The sequence below is a fragment of the Eucyclogobius newberryi genome, unplaced genomic scaffold, assembly GCF_026437365.1.
Source record: "Eucyclogobius newberryi isolate DKJ021-1_F unplaced genomic scaffold, fEucNew1.0.hap1 SCAF_6, whole genome shotgun sequence".
NCBI classification, from domain to species: Eukaryota; Metazoa; Chordata; class Actinopteri; order Gobiiformes; family Gobiidae; genus Eucyclogobius; species Eucyclogobius newberryi.
The window spans coordinates 11,802,904-11,825,365 of record NW_027316278.1 but is presented as its reverse complement, the minus strand read 5'-3'; the positions used below and the strand labels follow the sequence as shown (position 1 = coordinate 11,825,365).

Below are 22,462 nucleotides of genomic sequence, written 5' to 3'. Positions count from 1 at the left end.
TATACTTATAGTTTTTGTGTCGGTCGCTATACGATGTTATATATTATTATTTGTCAATGGCATATTACGTTGAACCTAAATACCATATTTTTCGGACAATAAGTCGCACCTTTTTTCATAGTTTTTGCCGGGGTGTGACTTATACTTATATTTATACTTATACACTTATACTCCGGAGCGACTTATATGTGATATTATTGTTATTTTCACACTTGCAACCGCATTTCATACTCCAGTGCAACTTATATATGTTTTTTCTTCTCTATTATGCATTTTTTGGCTGGTGCGACTTATACTCCGGAAAATACGGTATTCGTTTTGGAATGTTTAATGTTTGAATGTTTAAATGTTTAATTTACACGTGGCTCATTCTGTCTCCCTGGAAACCTTTGTGAGGGATGTGGGAGGATGAAAACGTGGCCTCACGAGAAGATGCTGCAGAGGGTAAAATGTGGAGGATTTGGAGGAGCCGTGGGGCAGTTTATGTTCAGTTTGGCCTTTTTTGTATTGTACATTTCATCCCTGTCGGTGTTTGTTTTTTTCCTTTTATAAGTCACAGTCTGCGTTTAGTTTATCGGTGTGTCAAACCTGAGATGGCTTTGGCCGAGTCGATGTTGGCGACCCTCTGCAGCGCTGACTGGGGCCGAGAGGCCGCCGTGGCTCTGAACGAGTGCTCGGCTGTGGACGAGAGCAACAGGCATTCATTCACTGCACTTTGTCAAGCGGGAAGTGATAAGGGACTTCCTCAAAAATCGCACATGTGGGGTCGAGAAAGGCCGCGCATTCCTGGGCCGGACAGACGCACCAGGCCTCACTCCCGCGGCACAGAAACAATAAATTAAAGAGCAAAATAAACAGAACCGGAGGAGGCTATGGTCCAGCGCGCACGTTCACACACAGCTCTTGAACTGCATGGAAACTTTGGCAGCGGTTTTATTCTCCTTTTATGTCCGCGCTACATCCGCTTCCCTGTGAGACTGTGACATGCAGACGACCTAATCAATCTGAACAGAGGAGAAAACCCACTAGAAACCCTAGAAAAGTTAACTTGTAACTAGTACGTTGACAGCTATTGCCTTATGTTTACTATAAAGCCATTAGTCAAAGTAAAAGCAAACAAAAATGAAAGCTTTCTTACCCGGCATGGAGATGTCTGAATAAGTGTTCCTCTTGTCATTCATTGAAGACAGGGGTTTGGCCGCCGACATGGAGGAGGTCAAAGAGTGTCTCTGTCCAAGTAGAAAGTATTATCATTAGTAGTGTTATCATCAGTAGTAATAGTAGAATTAGTAGAGCTGTATTCGATTAAAATATGTTTTTGGTCGATTATCTCTTGATTGATTGGTCGGCTAAATGGGACAGTGGTGATGAAACTGGTGAAAATTCTCTCAACTTTTCGTGAATTTATGCAAAAACGACTATTTGCACAGAAAATGACCAAACCATCAGCCAACCCACTCCAGTCCTTTCCCGTCTGCTGTCAGAAAAATGTTGACCGGACAACTAAAGATCAACAGCCCTAATAATTAGTATAAATAAGTCTATTTTTTTTTTATTCGTGGCAAAAGTAAACTGAATATGTATTTTTTATTATTTTTTTCAAATGTATTAGCAGGTTGGTTAAGAGTGAATGAAGAATGGTGAAGAATCTGCCTTAAATGCGAGTTATTTCCTTGTACAGTAACACACCAACTATTCCAGTCACTTAGAGGACAAACAGAATGCATGTTTTGTATTGTTATTAGCTTTGAGTATCTTTGCTTTAGCATGTTTAAGAAAAAAATGTATACAGAAAGTACACAATGTCATGAATTGAGTTGGAGCAGAAGGAATCACAACGAGGAGATAAACAAATGCAACTAAAGCTGCCGCGCAGTTGAAATGAACGCAGTGATTAAAAGCTAAAAAAAAGGGCGTGTCATAATTACCTGTATGGGCGAGACAGCAGCAGCAGGAGGGGTCTTCAGGGGGCTGGGGCTCAGGGGCGTCCGAGGCAGAGGAGCGGCGGTAGCGGTCGGAGTGACGGCAGCCGCAGTGGGACACGGGCCTGTGTTAGAGGACGTCAAGATGGTTTTAGGGTCGTTTTTAACTGTGATTAAGCTGCTGCCGTTAGATACAGTATATTGATTCATTTAAAACAAGTACATAAAGTATTAGATGCGATTAAAAGTTATGATGATTGTGATGCTGCCTAAGAATTACCATAAATTTGCGGATATCAGTCCAAAATCAGTGTAATAGGAAAAGTTCAACTCTTTTGTGACGTTAAAGTGCACATGGCAGGTTCTCATGTTTACGACTTAGTTTGGCGGGACAGAACCTGCTGTAAATATTCATCATAGTTTTACGTCAGTCGAGTGTCAGGTTGTGAGTGATAATTGACCAATACAAGTTAGAAAATCACAGGAAGTAGAGCCGAGTCCTAAAATCAGATTCTCCCTCTGTGATGTCATCAATAAGCGACGATCCATCAAAAAAGCAGAGGCCATTTACACGGAAAGGACACATTTTTCTGACAGTTTAAAAAATAAATCATTGTTATTATTATTTGTCAAATCATAACTATTGTGTAATTTATATGGATTTTTTCTCATGTTTACATTATGGTTGCTAGGTAACAGTCGTGGATTGGCCTCTACATCCGTCACATCTGCTGCTCATGTCAAAACAGGAAGTACAATTATAAATGTCACCAAAATGATCAAATGGGAGGAAAAAAATTGGCAAAATGTTGAGCAAAATATATTCCTGTTCACTGTGTTTTAACTAGCGAAGTGCGTAGTTTAACCCGTCAAATGCCCTTTAAAAGCCTGTAGTGTCATGTCAGATTGAACACCGGAGCTGACAGAAGTGGTGAAGCGTGCAGAGACCTTGCACAGAGGCGCTGTCGAAGCTCTTGATGAGCGTTTTGACGGTGGGCGAGGGCTCCGAGGAGGTGGACGACCTTCTGCTCAGGCCCATGCCCTGACGGAGTGCAGCCAGGTCCCTCTCCACCGCGTTCATGTAGTTGTACACGCGTCCACGCTCCTCCTCCTGCCTGCACGAAAGCATCGAAGCAAAAATATTAGGTTTGTTTTGAAAAAGTTGCCATTTAAAAGTGAGTTATAGATAATGTTGAAGGCTTCACATAGCGACATACACTTAAACATCTGGTGAGAAAAGGTGAAAACTGACCCAGACTGAGATAAGCGGGGCAGAATTCATGTTTATATTCATTGGTATTCGCATGTACTGTCATGAATCAAATGGACATTGTTTTTTTCGTTATCACACATTGTAGAAGCGTTAACATTTGAGAAGACTATTAATTCATAAACTACCATTAATATCGGAACATGTTTGTAGAAGTCTAAACTTCAGATACGACGAGGCTTTTCAATAAAATCCCAGGACATTTTGATCTTTGCAGAGGACATTCTATTGCAGCCCTAATGTAAATGTTGATCCATAGTAGTTACATACAAAAAACAACTTGATGAATAATAACATAATGACATAATGAAATCAGTGATGACAGAAAAAAAAAAAGACAAATCTTTAAACACTACATTTTCTCTTTCTTTCGTTCTTTCTCCGCTTTTTCGTTCATCTAAAGCATTTTAAATCCTATAATATGAATTAGAGGTGGGAATAATATCGCAGTGTTGGAGAAAATGGTGCCACACTGTCCGCTCAGCTCCAGTGGCTGTGTTGAAGATCTGCAAAATCAGAATATCAAGTATCGTCTTCAATTAAAACTGAGCTCAAAAAGAGACGGAAACGTCAAATCTCCCAAACAGTATAAAGTGATATTTCTGCACTTTTGTGGTTCATTTTATTGTTCATTCAGATTTTATGCAATACTTCAACCTCAACAGGATGATACAGGCAGAGCTGAGCACATGCAGTGATAAAATATGGTCTGAATATTGTTAAATAAAATGAAAAAATGACTTTAGTATGAATGCATTTGGAACCACAGTCGAAACTCACTTTTTGCTCTTGACCTCGTCCAGCTCTTTGCTCAGCTTGTCGTTCTTCTCGAGCGTGTCCTGTAGGCGGCGCCGCAGGTCCCCGATCTCCTCCTGGGCCTCGGACTTGATGTCGTTGGCGATGACCACGGCCGTCTGCAAGTCGGCCTGGAACTGACGCCACTCCATAGACTCCTCCTGTTACAGACGTGTCACGGCGTGAACAACAAATGATTTTGATGGACTATAATAGCTTGAGTCCTTTTCAGTCATCGTTTTCTCGTCACCGTCATCTGAATCTCTTCAACTTATGTTTAAACTTGTGCGTTTTGATTTGTCTTTTTTTAATTTACCGTCGGTAAAATGCAACCCTTACCCTCAGCCGCCGATGGAGGATCTTAATCTCTCGCTCCATGTCATGTTTTTGGTCCTGCAGCTTCTTCACGGAGTCTGGGGAAAAGAAGCAAATGTCAGATTTACAAACTGTGTGAAAGAGTTTTGAAATAGCTTTGTGTGCACTGCTTGAATTGTAAAGTGTGGGTGATTAATTATACCATAAATGTATGTATTAACCTGCGAAGATCTAGAAGAATGAAGTATGTGTTATTCTGTATTTCTGTCTATGAATACAAGGGGGAAACACTCTAACACTCTACTTTTTCACTCTTTCAAGACGTTTCCTGAAGATTATGTGTATTTCTAAAGGGGTTGTTGACATGGTGGTATATCAGAAATGTAAACGCATTATTCTGTTGATATTAAAGGATTCAATAAAAATTAGAAGGCAGTGTTAGCATTGTGGTACTCATTAGTATTCTTGGAGACGTCTTCATGTCTGTATTTGGCCCAAAATAACTGCTATAGTCCAGTTTGCTCTTGTAGTTGTCAAACAGAGGGAGAAAGAGCAGCGCTTCTACATTAAAATTAATGGTTCCAACTTTCCGTTAGTGGGCGTTTCTGCTGATGTCGATTGTGTCATCTCATCTTATCCCACTCCGCCCTCTTCTGCTTCTTTTTGCAACAGATCAGCCCTTAGTTTAGTTTATTAGTTTATTTCTGTCACATATATTGAGACTTTATTCCAAAGACATGAACACTTGATGTGCAGAAATACTGAAAATGAAGCTTCTTGGACTTCTTTTTAAAGTGGATAAGAGTGGTACAAGATTTAAGTTCATCTGTGCCGTTGCAATGACGAAGACTCATTAAAGTGGGGAACAAGGGAAAAGTCTTGTGCTATAAAGTAGATTGATTTGGGTAAAATGTCCTGTGTTAGTTTGGACCAAGCCAATGATTCCCTGGGCAATTTCGACAGCCCTATTTTAACTACCGGTAAAACAAGTGGATGAAGCTCCCGCAGCATCTTTCATAATAATGTGAATATGCCGTCTCATTCATCCAGGCTGTGAGTGACAGGTAGAACGCTCAGAAGATGGAGTGTAGTACATTCCTATAGACAAAATAAAGCTCTTAGGTGAATATAATTAAATAAAAGTTGTGTCCTATTCTCCAAGAACATAATTTTGCCATTTTGCTCACCTCGTATTTCCAATATATGAGGAACTATATATTAGAAATGTTTTGAAATATAGGCGAGAGGTATAAAACATATATAATATTGCAGTTGTTATTCTGGAGATACACTTAATGTTCAAATGTTATATTTAATCTAGAATCTAGAAGGGCAATAAGCAATGTGTTTTTTTAATATATAAAAATACAACAAACTTGCCATGAAATCTATAAAATAATGTGATATTTCTGCGCGTTTTTGGAGTAATGTTACAGTCCTATTGTGTTTTATGTGACACTTCAACCCTAAAAATTACATTTACAAGCACATTTTAGCATTTTTTGATGGCTTGCAATAAGTTTGTCTGAATATTTTCATAGAGATAATCCCAAAAAAATATTGATTTATATCAATTGCTGTCATTATCGCCCAAACCTACGTAGAATTACTAATGACTACTTTTTACTCTCCCCTTTCTGTTATTTTAATATAATGCAAAATTAAAACAATCTAAACTCTCATTGAAAGACTTTCCCATCATATAATCCAAGTTCACAAATCGCCCGCAGGACAAACGTGACCAAAACGATGACTTCCAAACCTCCCACTCCCACTCACTCTCCAGGTCGGTGATGATCAGATTGTCGTGCAGCTTCAGCGCTCGGTGCTGCTCCACCTCGTCCTCCAGCTCAAAGATGGTTTCCTTCATGTCGCCGATCTCCGTGTCCTTCTCCTGGATGTCCATGCGCTGCTTCTCCATCGCTCGCTCCTGCTCAGAGATCTGCCGCTGCGCCTGCTCCTGAAACTCGCGGTACTCGTGGTCCAGCTGGGAAACGTGGAAAACACACAGTCAAGCACACGTGTCACAACAACCAAAGCCATTTCATGTTTCAACTTGTGTGAGATCTGTGGTACCCAGTGTTCAAATTATTAAAAGAACATATAAAAACTCAGTGGCAGGTAGTGACGGAGCTAAAAATGCACCTTCTTTCTCCCGGCAGCACTGAAACTGGGAGATGAGCCGAGTTGAAATAGATGACCTGAAATAAACACACTTGTTCTACTTCTATCGAGGTCAGACAGCTTATTTTAGCACCGATTTGTGGCACAGCTCGCATTATTCACTGTGAAGCCTGGAACGCACTAGGCTACAGGACATTTTTAGGCCCCAGTATGGATCTCCCAAACATCGGGGAGACGTGACCCGACTTTTGGATCCTCGCGAGCTTTTTTTAATCCGCTCGAGCGCGATATCTGTGAATCATAACACACAGACGCACGATGCAAATACAAGAAATGCAGAAAAGGACTTTGATTAATCACATCTCGTAAAGTTAGAAAGCAGCGTTCTCATCCATGTCCTTTCATCCAATAGTATTTGACTCTACAAACGACACTCAGTTTACACGATCCACATTTGACTGAATAATGATAGCGCCGTTTTGCATCTAAACTAGAAGTGAGACGCTCTGATCGTTTGGAACATTGTGTCGTCTCGCTCGGCTCTCACCTTTTGGCTCTGCACTCTTTGCGCTCGGATGATCATGACATTTAAAACCCTCATACAATTCTCCTCGCGTCTGTGGTCTGTGCATTTAGGCTCACATTTAAAAATCGCTTAAGACTCAAAGACTGAAGTGTTGGAACATACTCTAAATGTCTAAATTCAATATTACCCCTAAAATTATGTGAAAAAAAATGAATGGGAAATGTACATCAAGAAGCTTCCGTACGTAAAATAACAAAGATGGTTGTGGCGTCCTGCTGCACTGACCTTCCTCAGCGCCTCCTGCAATGTGGACAGCTCTTTGTGCACCTGCTCCAGCTCTTTGTGCATCTTCACCGCTTTGGCCTCCGCCTCCTCCTTCGCCAGCCTCGCCCCCTCCAGCAGCTGACAAATGTCGTTCTTGTCCCCCGCCGCGTGCAGCGAGTACAGCTCTGCCACCCTCTGCCTCTCCTGCTCCAGTTGCCCCCGGCACCGGCTCAGTTCGGCTTGATCGCTGCTCACGGCGGCTTTGTACTCGTCCAGGGCTGCCGCCATCGCCCCCCTGTCCTGCCTCTCGGAATCCAAAATCCTCTCCATTTGGTGGTTCCTCTCCTTCAGCGCTCCGATCATCTCCTGCGCTTCGGCGTTGTCCTGCTCGGCCATTTTCAGCGTGTTGGAAAGGTGCTGCTGGACGCCCAAAAGCTGCTCTCGTTCGAAGCGCGCGTTGTCGGACAGGTCGGAGTAGCGCTGTTCCAACTCCATGTAGCGCCCGCTTTTAATATCCTCCTCTAAAGCATAAGAAATGTGGTGCTCTTCTAAAAGCGAGCGTAGATACTCGATTTGCCTGCCATACTGTTCGAGTTTGTCGCTTTGCTGACACAACGAGTCCATGAGGATGACTTTCTCCTCGCCGAGTCGCTCGTTTTCGCTGTTCAGCTCCTGCGTTATCTGTTGAAGATCGGCGAGCTCCTGCAATGTGGCTTGCAGCTCCTCCGCCGTGCTATGCTGGTTCTCCTCCATCTGGTGAATCCGCTCGGTTAAGCAGGCCACCGACACCTCGCTGGCGTTCCCGCTGCTGCCCCGCCTGGGCCGCTCTCGGCTCGGGGCGCACTCAGACTCGGAGGACGAGGAGGCGCCCGAGGGAGCGTCCAGGGCGTCGTCGCTGGAGGTGACGGCCTGGTAGACCTCGCTGGATTCGCTGTCCAAATTATCCGCAGAGCCGCCGTGTTGGTGTCCCGTGAGGAGGTCTTCCAGGGAACCAGGAGCAGAGCCTTCGGAACAAGATCAGACTTAATCACACAAGAGGAAAAATACAACAGACAGACGGCAATCGTATCAAACGCAAGAGTTATATTTAAGCAAGAATAAATGAATCAGAATCTAAATTTGACTATATTAAACCAATTGGGTGGTCAAGATTATTCAGTTAATTGATAATCGGGATTTTTACGACCACAACATAAATCATACAAACTAAAACCTAATAATTGTGACTATTTTAGAAGCAAAACTAACTCAATCCACTTCAAAATGTTGCCGTATATAACCACAATACATGTACTTTTGCATTCAGAAACTTTGATTTCATAAAGCTGGTCACAAACTATTGGAACAGCAATGTATGTATGAAAGAACGTCAAGGATTTCACTCAATCGTCGTGAATGATCGTTGCAGAAAGTGTTTGCAGTTTTTGTTTTGTGAAAGTGGGCGTGTCTAGTATAGCGCGACAAACGCTCACCTGTGCCTCCTCCGTCGCTCTGGCCGCTCCCCGCCGCCAGGTCTGGACTCAGGGACGTGTAGTTGAAGAGCTTCTCTCCGTCCAGTCGCTGCTCCAGAGAAAACCCCAGCGCGTTCAGTCGGTCTTTGAGCATCCGGTTTTCGCTTTTCAACAGGTTCAGCTCCTCTCGGATGGCGTGGTTTTGGCCTTGTAATAAAAGCAGCGTGGACTCCACATCGGCGGCCGTTATGGAGGCGGACACTATGGGCTTCTCCTCCTCCTCCGAGACCTCTTGTTGCGGGACGTCTTTGCCGCCCGAATGGAGCTGCGCCTGCATGTCCCGCAACTCGCCCCTCAAATGCAGTATCTCCACGTCTTTGCTTTTGGCCAGTCCCAGCAGATCTTTCACTTTGGACTCCAGCTCCACCTTGTCGCTGATCTGCCCGTCGGACTTGGACTTGCTCATCCGGCTTTCGGACTCGGCCGGGATTTGACCCCTGGGGCGCTTGGTGGCGGCCGCGTCGCTGCTCGTCGTCGACCCGGAGAGGAGCTGCGGTTTCTTGGTGGAAGACCGGGTTATCCGCAGCCGGTCCCGCGAAGAATTGGGCTCCTTTGACGTGGATGAAGTGGTTCGCTTGGTCGATGCACCTGATGAAGGACGGCAAGTTCAGGATCAGCTTATTTAAAAACAGTGTGCAGTGTCGTCAGAAGGGCTGCGCCGCGTCATTCATTCATTATTAATGTAACAGGACAGCGTTCAGTTACATAAAGCGCAAGGGCAAAGATGATAGAATATGAAAGCTAATTCCCATCTGCCATCCTCAAAAGGAAGAGGGGAAAAAGGAAAGTGCATCATTTTACAGTTACAAGACATTCTCTCTTACAGTTACAGTCATTCGCTTACACATTTTCACATACTATAAGCAGGACCCGCTATGTGTTCAAATGAGCTATAAAATAGGTACTTTAGTATTAAAATGTAAGTACAATTCTACCCAAGTTTATATAAAAAAGGGCAGATAATACATAAAAGTACACCTGGTGTATTATGATCAAAGTACAAGTTACTGTCAGTGTGTGCGTCGCTGGTTCTCTATGGTAAAGCTTGTGATTATACAGTAATTTATTTTGGGGGAAATATGACATTTAGAACAATCTGTGTGCATTGCTGTTGATTTTCCTCTCAGTGTTGAGTGGAGGCCGACAGATTGTGGTTATTTGCTACCGCTAAAGCCGAGAGCGGCTGAACACACTCAAAAATGAAAGAAGAGATAAAGATAAAGAAGCAGTACTTGGAACAATAATTTAAATAGCAACTGAAGCTTTAGATATGTATCGTCAATTATCATCATCACAGTTTTCTTCCTTGGTATTGTGAAAAATTAGGCCATGTTATCAGAAATTGATGTATCATGGATCATTATTCCTTCACACCAATCACTCCCGCACACATGATTCATACTTTAAAGACGGTGTAATTCAGGCCTGATACAGATGTCTGAACTATTGAAAAGTCCGTACCTGAAGTGGTCTTTGGTTTGTCCATGGTCCCGGAGGTGGTGGTCCGTTTGGTCTTACTGGAGGCAGCACTCGGAGCCGGGGCCCCTCCGGCCATCGCAGCTAAAAGGTCGTCATTGCTCTTCACCTAGAATGAGAAATGCTGCACTGTGAACAAAATAATACGAAATATAAACCACAGCGCTTGACTTGCTCTGTGCTGCCAGCGGGACGTCAAGATTATTCTGTGATAATTGTGATTATCCAGGTCACAATATAATCCGAAGAACCAAAATCGTGCAAAACATAGACCTAAATGTAATATTTTAGTTTTTGTCATATTTAACTTTATTTTGTCGGTCAGAAAGTTAAATCTCATAAAGCCAGTAACATGTTAGACAATAAGAATGAAAGAAAATTAAAGATTTCAGTCGCAATAATCGTGAATAATCGCCGAATCGTTTATTCTCACAATAATCAGAAGACTAAATTTGACATAGTGACATCTCTAGTTGTATATAATAAATAAATACTTCTTCAATAATTCTTTGCAGATGCATTGGGCCCCACTAGTCACTACGATGGGCCTAAAAGCTGAATATAATGACTTATTCATATACATTTTAACTTGTTTTATAAGCAGTTAATGGGCTAAATACAGGGCTTTGAAAGAATGATAATTATCATTTTATAACTTAATTGTAAAGAGTTGTGTTATATTTTCAATACAAGTACACAATCTGGCCATTACCTTTGACAGGTTAGAGTTGTTTTTGGCAGCTGGTTTAGCGTTGCCCGTGGTTAAAGCTCCCTCGGCCTTCCCTCTCTCCCCGCTCGCTTTAGTCGCCCCGGGACGCACCGACTTCTTCATGCTGAGACCTCCGACGCCTCATTTATAACTTGATCTGCGCAAGAAGAAGAAGAAGAAGAGAAAAAAAGTTAAGCGTGATGGAGCTGCTTTTCCAAGAAGGAGAGATTCTTTCCACCGAGTCCCAAAACGGTGAGATCACATTTAACGCGTGAATAATGAAAAACTGGGCGTTTCCCAAGTTCTCAAGAGGCTGGGAGGAGGACGTTGTAGATAAAAATGTGTCAGTTTAAGAACGTTACGCAGCTTTACGTTCAGGAGGCCGAGACAAATAAACGTTTAAACATATTATGATGTGAAAGAAAAGTAAGTGCAGCGGCGAGCAATGCCAAAAGGGTGGGAGAAGCAGGATCCCTGTGTCCCAACTTCAAACTCATCTGGAGCCTAATGTCGTTTTAATATCATGCCATTTTTCCAAAGATAAAGTAGATCCGCTTTTATAACTTTATAACAAGAACTAGAAAACTGGTCCATACATTTATTTATGCATTTAAGATGGATTATTGTAACGGCGTCACACAGTCCTGCATCAGGCCGCTACAACTAACGCAAAAAAAATACTACAGTCAGGGTTGTCACTAAAGCAAGAAATGACAGAAAAAAAGAAACATTACCCCAGTAGTACAAACGTTACACTGGCCAGTCCATCATAGAATTACAAAATTGTTCTATTGGTTTACAAGTCTCTGAATGGTCCAAAGTATGTGACAGACCTGCAGACTCTTTATGAGCCCACGTCAGCACTGGAGATTTTTAGGTTTTTGTTTGTTTGTTTATTTGTTTGTTTGTTTGTATGGGACAGCATGTACTAATGAACAGCAAATGCAGTTTCCATCCGTACAGGGGACAGAGGGTCAAAGCAAACACAACACAGACCAACAGTACACAAAGACCACACAGCAAGACATGACAACGTAGTAAAACAAGCACGAGACGCGATACAATCCACAGTAACGCGCATAAATGTACATGAATCTTGCAATAAAAGTATCCATGACTGTGCTACAACATACAAACTGTACACACAAACTCACTCACGCACACACTCAAACTAGTGGAGGATTAAGTGTGTATGTGCGTTTCTAGAGGTCACATCTTTGAGAAAGAATCTGTTGTTTCTCAAATCTACACATTAAAATAAGGCCTATTATTTTGAAATTTGAATTAAACACTAAAATCTATAATATTACTTATGGCTGGTTAAACTTGCATTGACTTTAAAGTGGTTTTGTCACAATTGCTTATTCTTTGTATTTAAAGCACAACACAGAGACCTTTATCTGCTTTACGGAGCTTTAAACTGCCATTTTTTGCATACATTTTGCTCAATATGTAAATAAGAAAGCACCACAGCAGCCACAACGAACACACATGGCACAAACTGATTCAAACACACGAGGAGGGTGAAACGTCACGCTGAAAAGAGCTGAAAACAAAAGAATACTGCAATGTAGAGGGTCGATGGCGAGCCCGTTTATGGTCCCTCAAACACAGACTCCACTGACCGTTGCTTTTCTCCTTTCCATGATTCAGTGGCAGTCGATGCGTGGACACAGTCTCCACCAGAGGGCGCTGGTTTGTTTGTAAAAGCTCAGTAGAGGCGAGTTTCTGGGCGTTTGGAGCAGAAAGGAGTTGAGTACTTGCTCCAACATGATTTACATCTCCTTCCTGACCCAGTGGAGAACATCCAAGTCACCAGAATTGCTACATCGACTTATCGTTCAATAAACTACAGCCGGTACGATCAAATTTATCGTGTTTCGACATTTTCTTTACACTAATAAGGAATCGTTTTTGTATCACAATAACATTTGCGCTGTTGAGTGTCAAATAAACTAATTATAGCTACTACTAAGCACTTAATAAGCACTTAAGTGTTCCCTTCTGCTCTTTATTTGTCGCAATATTATACATTTAGAAAAGGATTTACTGGGATTATTCTGCTTTTTCTGTCGCATAAAGTAGTTTCAACATTATCGCTGATATTTTCTCCATGCGATTGTGGTTGTGACCAGTACAAATAAAATTATCCAGTGCAGGAATTAAATGTAAATCATTATATCATTTACTGCCAATAACACTGCCAAAGTACAGTACAACTCTCACTTGTGTCAATTATCAGACAAAGGAGTTTCTATGAGGAAAGGAAAATATGTTTCTGGGTTCCAAAACTTCAGACCGAGTAGAAGGCATTTCACTTTCTGTAAAATATACAACGTGAATGTACTTTTGTAAATGAATACACTCGTGCCAAGGCCAAAATGCGTGGCCTGGCTTCGATAAAAGAACTCAAACTGTTCTCTTCAAATGACCTCGATAAGACGCTTTAATCACAATTTAATGGACATCTTGTGCCAAACTCCAAACCTGGTCCGAGCTGACAATTGGAGACACATGATTCACACAAATAAACCTGAGCGCTCGAGGGCATTTCATTTTCAGTCAAAAGCGGACGAACGCCAAACAACAACTCCTTATAAAGTGCTTTGTTCACAGATTTTTATGTCCGCGTCTCTGGATAACCTGATTTAACGCTGCAAAAAGCATGAAAAGTGCTTATGAGCACAGCTGGACCGAAGGAATAAAGTGCTTTAACGTGAACTTGGAAAGTTCAGAACACTTGCAAAATGAAAGTGGGACAAAAATGTAAGACTGCTCAAAAACTCCAGTGGAAAAGTAAGAGTGTATTTGAATTATTCTAGTGCCGTAGCCGACCAAAAAGAGATTCTTGGACGATTAACTTACACTGAAACGTCACTAAAAGATCAGATGCTTTTTGGTGAAATAAAAGTGTTTCATTCAGTCTAAATCTTCAAGTATTTATTCAAGACAGGAGCAGTGTTTTGACAGAAATCCACACGCTTTTGCTTGCATAATGTACTTCAGATACATCATTTATTTCCCCGTGAATCTAACTTTGCCTCGTCGAAAGAGGCCGTCATACCGAGGGGCACAATCACAAATGTTTGCACAGCTCTCGGTATCGCTGCGTCTTCAATAAATAAACACAAAAACGATTCAAGGTTTCAAATGAGATACAGATGCGGGAGGGAGATCGGCCCACGTCTGAAAAATACTCCACGCCCTGTGACTTACGATGAACTGAAATGAAATACTTGGGGAGACAAATACTGAAGCCGAGCACAATGAGAAAGTATAAAGCCTTTAAGCAGCGTGGGTTCAGCACTTCTCGTCTGGCACCTCGAAAAACCAATAAAGAAGGCGAAACGGTCACGTTTTCAAGCAGTTTGAGCTACTGTGTCATTATGGCAGAACCGCAATTTAGCTAAAGAGTGTTTACCAAGTGGAGGTTAGAGCCCAAAGGTGGGACACGTCGAGCTTTACCGTATAAGAATAATGTTACACTTCTGAGGGTTGGAGCCATCTTTGACGTATGATTTAGTATTAAGCTAAAACTAACAGATTTTATAGTTTGTTCATTGTAAAGTGACGTGAAACTAGGGCTGGGCAATACAACAAAAACATTAGAAATAACTAATTGATCGATCACAACACAGACTTTTAATCTTTTCACATTTGTTCCTGATCATTGACCATTGGAAAACCTTTTAAAATGTGACCCATCGCACTGTCCTACATCTAAAACCACTTCATAATAGAAAAGGGTTCATTTAGTTCTTGTTCAAAACCACAGAACTGATCATCTTCCCTGTGGCATTTCACTGTAACTAGCAGCAGACATTGTCATTTACATGTTTCTTATGTTTTTTTTTAGAGCAATGGGCGGAGATAGGTGAAAACAGACATTTTCAAAGGGACAGCAGGACAATACTGGGGTTCGGAAGCAAGCAAGAATCAATTGAAATTCAACTTGGAGTAAGATGATTATGAGGGAACATTGTGAAGGTTAAAGGCTCATGAAGTAGATTTTGTTTTCACATATATAACACCTTATGCCCCCCTTAAATTTCTATGGAGCATAGTTTGAATACTTACAACTAACGATTATTTTGGTAGTCGATCAATCAATTAGTTGTTTAGAATGCAAAAAGCCAGTGAATATGAGATGTTTACTCAATTTTAAGATGTCTTGGTGGAGAATACAGACAAAAATTGTGTTTTTTAATCTAAAACACAAAATTTACACCTTCCCGATGTAACTTTTGTGCGATTCCTGCTCTGTCTGAGTCATTAAACCTTTTCTCTCGGCTCATGGCATGTTTTAGAGGGTTTTGTTGGCAACTATTTCTCCAATCGATTAGTTGTGATTACTCAATTGACTTGCTGCAGTTCTGACATGGACTAAACCAGGACCAAAGCAGGATAAAGAACCAAAACTAGCACGAGCATGGCATTCCTTCACGAATAATGACAGAATCCAAAAGACCCCAGGGGGACTGCTTTAGTGTGAAAACAGCCCTGGAGATTGGTTCATATGTCTTGGCTTAGTGACTCTCCAGTTTATTTGCACTGTGAGAGAAGTGAAGGGCGTTCTATCCACTTCTGACACACTCGCCCTTATCCTCCCCTGTGTTGTGAAGAGCTGAACGTCAAAGCAGATGTCAGGAGCAGCTTTAGCTCAGCCCTCATCTTTTCACTGAGGATGAATGGACCAACTGAGCCCCAAAATAGGCCAGAGTCAGCCATTTGCCTCTCTCCACAGTGTACACTCTCAATGTCATTTCAGCGCCGTGTCAGAGGTGGAACAGCTGACGGCGTGATACAAGCTGGTTTGGACTGCTTTTAGTCAGAAGTGGTAATATTTGCCAATATGTGTGGTTCCCGCTTGCTTGGGGTGGTCAAATTGTCAGTGGGCCATTAGGATAAACATGAAAATCAGAGGGTACATGTTGATGTGGTCGATGTTGCTCTGTCTGATCATGTCTGTGTCTTCTTTGATCCGTCTGTTTTTCCCCAAATTGGCTGGTTGACACTGCGGATCATGGGATCCTCTTACAGAGACTAGAGGACTGGGTGGGCATCACTGGCACTGCCCTAAACTGGTTAAGGTCCTATCTGGAAGACAGGAAGTACTTCGTTGAAATTGGTAACTGTGTCTTAGACCACATGACCCTGACCTGTGGAGTGCCCCAAGGGTCAGTCCTGGGACCCCTTCTGTTCAATCTCTACATGCTGCCGTTAGGTCAGATGATACGCAGAAAAAATGTGTCCCATCACAATTTTGCAGACGAGTCAGATCTATGTTTCACTGTCGGCAGGTGAATATGGACTAGTGGATTCACTATGTCACTGCATCCAACAGATCAGTGTGTGGATGAAAAACAACTTTCTCCAACTGAACTCAGACAAGACTGAAGTCATCGTCTTTGGCCACAGAAACAAAGAGAAAGTGTTAGCGGTCACCTCCAGAGTCAGACTCATCAATTCAATAACATCAGCAGCCTTTTACCATATAAAAAACATTGCCAAAATAAAAAATATAGTGTCTAATACATTTGGAGAGACTTATCCATGCGTTTGTCTCCAGTAGATTAGACTACTGTAACGGCCTGCTCACTGGCCTCTCCAAACGAGCTGTAAAACAGCTGCAGTACATCCAGAACGCTGCTGCTCGGGTCCTGGCCTCCTGCTGGTGCCCAGAGTCAGGACTAAACATGGACCGCCCTCCTGCTGGTGCCCAGAGTCAGGACTAAACATGGACCGGCCTCCTGCTGGTGCCCAGAGTCAGGACTAAACATGGACCGGCCTCCTGCTGGTGCCCAGAGTCAGGACTTAACATGGGCCGGCCTCCTGCTGGTGCCCAGAGTCAGGACTAAACATGGACCGGCCTCCTGCTGGTGCCAGTCAGGACTAAACATGGACCAGCCTCCTGCTGGTGCCAGAGTCAGGACTAAACATGGACCGGCCTCCTGCTGGTGCCCAGAGTCAGGACTAAACATGGACCGGCCTCCTGCTGGTGCCCAGAGTAAGGACTAAACTTGGACCGGCCTCCTGCTGGTGCTCAAAGTCAGGACTAAACATGGACCAGCCTCCTGCTGGTGCCAGAGTCAGGACTAAACATGGACCGGCCTCTTGCTGGTGCCAGAGTCAGGACTAAACATGGACCGGCCTCTTGCTGGTGCCAGAGTCAGGACTAAACATGGACCAGCCTCCTGCTGGTGCTCAAAGTCAGGACTAAACATGGACCAGCCTCCTGCTGGTGCCAGAGTCAGGACTAAACATGGACCAGCCTCCTGCTGGTGCCAGAGTCAGGACTAAACATGGGGAATCTGCGTTTCAGTTTTATGCAGCTAAAATCTGGAACAATCTTCCTGAAGATGTGAGACAGGTTCTACTCTAACAATGTTCAAATCTAAGCTAAAAACAGTTTTGTTCAGCTGTGCATATGACTGAAAGGATCTTCTCTTCTCTTTTGTCTTAAACTGTGATTTCTGTCATGTCTTTGTGATTTTAATGCATTTTTCCTGTCGTGTGAAGCACTTTGAATTGCCTTGTGTATGAAATGTGCTCTACAAATAAACTGGCCTTGATTACATAGTAATAGTAATACATTAAGTAATACGTCTGGAAAGAGTTGTATCAAATATGTTGCATTTTACATTAAACCATTTCTCAACGCTAACTTTTATTAAAATGTAAAAAGTAACCAACCAATTAGATTTAAAGTAAAGACTGTTTTTATCTGAAGGTTATTTCAGTTTGTCATTTTGATTAAGTCAAAACATTTCTTGTACATTATGATTCAATAATGCCACTGTCTTTGTTATAAAAGGTCTTTTTGTCCATGTTTAGAGTCTGTATATTCCAGATAATGATTAAGATGTTCAAAATATGATTATATTATTTTACTTCCTGGTGTCATGTGCACATGACGTCATTTTCCAATAGCTGAGGTTATTATTCAATAAACTTTTAAGTTACACATGGTTTGTTTTAATTCACTTTTCATGCAATTCATTGACTAAAAGGGAGCCAGTTTTGGCGCTTGCAAAAGTTCCCAAAATGGTTAGGATTTTTGCAAAAACTGCTTTGTAAACAGAGACGTTCTAGTAAATATTTAGAGGTGAAAAGGCAGAATAAACTATGCAGGCACTCCCTAAACCTCAGAGAACCCACGCCATACTTAGTCCCTTCTGCTGTTGTCCATATTAATCCAAATAAAACAATTAGTTGACCAAGACACCATTAACTGATTAATCACCTGAATGACTAACGACGTGCAGCCTAGAAAAGCTATCAAGAAAAGAAAAATACCCAAATAAGTCCACGGCCGCTCACTGCGAACCCGAGTGCCTCCGAGCCTGGGAGACTAACACTTGTTGTAATTCAAATTAAATAGGGGCTTGATTTCACTGCTGATGAATGCAGTGGACTGGATCCAAGGCCAACCAGATCCAAGAGGAACAAACGTGTCCAGTGTTCATTACAGACGCAGCTGAACAAAGAGACAAACCGCTGCCAGCGATTTCTTTTTTTTTTTGCACGTTACTTCAGGGAAAATTAGGAGGGTCTTCATAAATAGCCCCTTGATGCTGGCCTTCCTCATTCTTGGTTTGACTGCTGGGAGGCACTTCCTTGCCATAACATCAGCTTCCTGTTGTGGCGTCTCTAGTAAAAGAAACAACTGTATACCGTAAAAGGACAGCTGTGAGCACAAGGACAAGCAGCGGGCGAACAGACGCACAGCCGGGTCAAATAAACTCTGCATTAATACATTTCAAACGAGTAGAACTTATGCGTGTTACTTTGGGGACCTTTTCCGTCTCGGCTGGATGTGAATGGTTTTCCTTAGTTTCCCCCATCAACTTAAACCTACAACTTGGTACTCCTGATTATAAACCCAGCTCTTGTAAAGTACTCGGATACTGCACAGCGACCTCCCACTGCTCTTGGAAAATACATCAGCAGGCCACAGTTTAAAGGGCTTCATAATTGCTCATTTTTTACGACAACACGTTAGCCGTCGTTCCGTCTCTCACTCCTTGGTTACGATTGGTGATACGCTACAGGAGCGCCGAGCGATGCGGCGATAATGTCGTGCTGAGGTCGACGTCTCGAACAAAACGTGAGTAGATGATAAAATGAACCACAAACGAGCAGAAATGTCGCATCTTTTTTTTGGAAGTTTACACAAGACATTTCTATCCCTCATTTTTCATAGTATATTCTAAAGTAAATTAGTTTCTGCTTCTCCCTACGTTTTCACAGCTCGATGCTCGACTAGGCCTGTCACAACAATTACGATTGACTTATTGTTCAATGAATAAGAGAAGGAACAACATTTATCGGTGTCGATATCTATATTGTGGTTATCTTTTCCTTGCACTTGTCAGGCAGGATTTTTTGTGTGTGTTATTCTTGTGTCGTATGATCAAATTTGAGCTGTGGACTGTCAAATAAAGACTTCCACCTCTACGATAATCCATAAAAATGTATGCTTTGTTCTGCTATTTATGTAATTCAGCACATGCTTTTATAGTCTTTTTTATATTGACATTGTACATTTAGAAGAGGGTTTATCAGGATTAACAAGAGTCAAGGTGATTGCGTCAGTGACATGAAGTAGTCTCAACATTATTGTCTTCATTGTGATCTTTTTGACAGCAAATATAATCACACTCAAAACTAGCTCTGGCAATTAATCAGATTATAATAGAGCTCGAGATTCAGTCATGTCTAATTGTTTGTTTGTTTGTTTTTTAATCAAGAAGTCTTCAGTCTGGACTTTGGAGGGAGAGAGGGATTTAATGTGGGTTGAAAGGCATGATTCAAATGTCTGTCTTGTTTACGATTAGGGATGTCATGATATCAAATTTTAGAGTTACGATTATTGTGAGAAAAAACAACACAATTTATCGATTATTCACAATTATTGAGACTAAACAATAGTGAAAGCTTTAATTTTCTTTCATTCCTGTGGTCTGACATGTTACTTTTCCTCCAGTTTGTGAGCGGCTTTATGAAATGTAACTTTCTGAATGACAAAATAAAGTTAAATACGACAATAACAGCCAGATAAAAAAGTTATTTACATTTAATGTCTATTTTTTGGACTATAGACTGAACGAAAAATGCTTAATTTAGCTTCTCGTGACCTGAATAATCACGATTATCGATTAACCTATAATCTTAACATCCATATTTACAATCACGAAAGGAAAACCGAGAGCCATCATTATTTTGCTCGACAAAATAACTCTTGAGCTTGATAAATATGAGGGGAAAAACTGTTATTTATTTTTTGCCATATCTCAAAAATGTGTTATTGTGACTTGGCGAGGACTAAACAGTTAAACGGAAAAACTTAATAATTCAACGTGGACCACAGCTGCTCGATGACTACTGTTTGAATGTTTAAGTGAGGAAAAGAAGTTAAAAAGCACAGCGTTTAAGGTTAATCGCTGTTTTGGATGTCAGGACTAATATTATGGCTCCAAGGGTATGGAATAGCTCGTGAGGTCCCGGGATACAAGCTGACATGAGATTTATTTTGGCAGTGCATTCCTGACATCAATCATTAGCCCTGGGAAAACTCTGGACATCTCTGGTTACCTTTGATTCAAAATATTTGGGACGGTCTGAGGGGGAAAAGACACGAGATGAAGGGAGAAAAGACAGGAATGTGGCTTATACACAGCAGATTCTCTGGGCCACACAAACATGACAATGACAGACAACTGACAACACAAACTGTGTTGACTTAAAGGGGGCTCCTGCTGCATTATTCAGGGGGCAACACCTACAAAGCAAGACTACGGCCAAAATAAAACGCAAAATGTACCGAACTGTATGTACATTTAAGACTTACAAACCTACTTTATTAAAGAACGTACACATACGTCCTACAGTTTGCGGTTAGAGGCAAAAAACAGACGTAAAAAGGCAATTTGAAGCCAAAATACAATAAACGAAGCTATTTAGCGTTTGTCACAAGCTAGAATAACAAACTTCCGGTTTGGCGAATCCTTTTCACAACAAAGGTCCGCTAATACTTTTCAAGACAAACAATATATACTTTTATCAAGCAGACAAATGTATGATACGTACTTATACATGCTAAAGTGTGTAGTAAACACTAGACTTTTAAAAAAATGTAATCAAATTAATATTTAAAAAGCTAGTCAAACAACACTGTGAAAGGGTGTTTCCGGTTGATGTTCCACATCTGCTAACTTTGCATCAGTAGTAAAACAAACAAAAAACAGTTATTGTATTAGTTATTGCGCTTAATTCTGCCATTAGCAAGTTGAAATTATAGCACCACATTAAATATAAATACGTCACTTTGGTTACACGCTTGTTTTGCCGAAGTGTTTCATTTGAGCTGTCACTACACTTCGGCAAAGCTAAACTTGCTAGCTCCGACCCTTTAGCATTAGCATCACCCGGCACAACTCAGAGCTTTGTCAGCCTGTTTAAAGACTTTCCTACCGCGATTCCGTCCATTTATCCCCCTTAAGGCTTCTTCTTCCAGTACCCCGTCATCGGCGGTGGATAGCGGCGTGCGAGGAGCGGTCGATGCCGGGGAAGGCAGCATTGGTTTCGGGCTGTGGTTCGGGGGAGTTGGCAGCTGCAGAATGAGAGCGTCTGTGAGTCCTCTAGTGTTTGCATCACCTCAGCATCACCCACCAGTGCCCACGAGCCCCTCTGTGCGGCGGGCCACTCCCTCTGCATATGTTTATTCATAACCTGAGCTAATATTTATCCATGGCCCAAGCGCGCTTTGAATGCACTTATTATGCGTTCGATGACAAATCAATCATTTAAAGGTACACTTCAAACTTTTTTTTTTTTCCGTTTTCCTTTTTTTGTTTTTTTTTGGTTGAATATGTTGTAAAAAAGAAAAGAAAAAAGGACTTTGTGACAAAACAAAATTCTGTCTGCGTGTAATAATAACGTATTTTATTTCTCGTCAAGCCGGACGTGAGAGCTGAAAGCAGCGCTCTGATTGGCTGCGATAGGGTGGTCCGTCCCAGTTTCACTTTGTTTAAAAAAAGCTGTTGTAAAACTGTGCGCGTGCCTGAAAATGGATGTATGTGGATATTAACCACGTGCCAAAGGGTTTGTGAGAGCAAGGAACAAGTTAAATTATTAAAAAACTTAATCATGTACCCCAACTTTAAAAAAGAAGCACCCAGTCCCCTGTGCTCACGTTCTCATGGCAACAGTGGCTGTGTCTAACTGGCTTTATGATTAGCATCTGTTTAGTGTGGAATATTTAAATATGCTTTTAAGTAGTTTTTTTTCCTCTTCATTCTACTCTTTTGGAGCAGCGTAAACTATGCACATGTATTTGGAATGCACAAAAATCTCTCAAAGAAACAATAACAATCAAGACATTTATTAAGTATAAATATATGTAATTTCTCGTGGATCAATAAAGTTTGTGCCAGACTGAGAAGGAATGAAAATAGTTCCCAGTGGCAGTGATAAATATGTTCTTGTGTTGCCAAAAATGTTCCTGGTCTGACTAAAAAGTAAGTTTCCCTTGAGCAGGGGTTTAAAAGT

At 41.7% G+C, this 22,462-nt stretch overlaps 1 protein-coding gene across 1 annotated transcript in view; it reads right to left on the bottom strand.

The window, feature by feature from the left end:
* specc1la (sperm antigen with calponin homology and coiled-coil domains 1-like a) overlaps positions 1-21,526 on the bottom strand; it is a 30,314-nt gene extending 8,788 nt beyond the window's left edge. Inside the window, exons 1-12 of the mRNA XM_072432875.1 lie at positions 21,386-21,526; positions 10,916-11,069; positions 10,189-10,312; positions 8,689-9,315; positions 7,238-8,220; positions 6,082-6,289; positions 4,327-4,400; positions 3,973-4,148; positions 2,871-3,037; positions 1,929-2,047; positions 1,139-1,229; positions 589-678 (exon numbers count right to left, since the gene is read on the bottom strand). Coding sequence (XP_072288976.1) covers positions 589-678; positions 1,139-1,229; positions 1,929-2,047; positions 2,871-3,037; positions 3,973-4,148; positions 4,327-4,400; positions 6,082-6,289; positions 7,238-8,220; positions 8,689-9,315; positions 10,189-10,312; positions 10,916-11,035 — 2,779 coding nt within the window. The 5' untranslated portion in view covers positions 11,036-11,069; positions 21,386-21,526. The remainder of the gene's footprint in view (positions 1-588; positions 679-1,138; positions 1,230-1,928; positions 2,048-2,870; positions 3,038-3,972; positions 4,149-4,326; positions 4,401-6,081; positions 6,290-7,237; positions 8,221-8,688; positions 9,316-10,188; positions 10,313-10,915; positions 11,070-21,385) is intronic.
* Between the last annotated feature and the right edge of the window lie 936 nt (positions 21,527-22,462).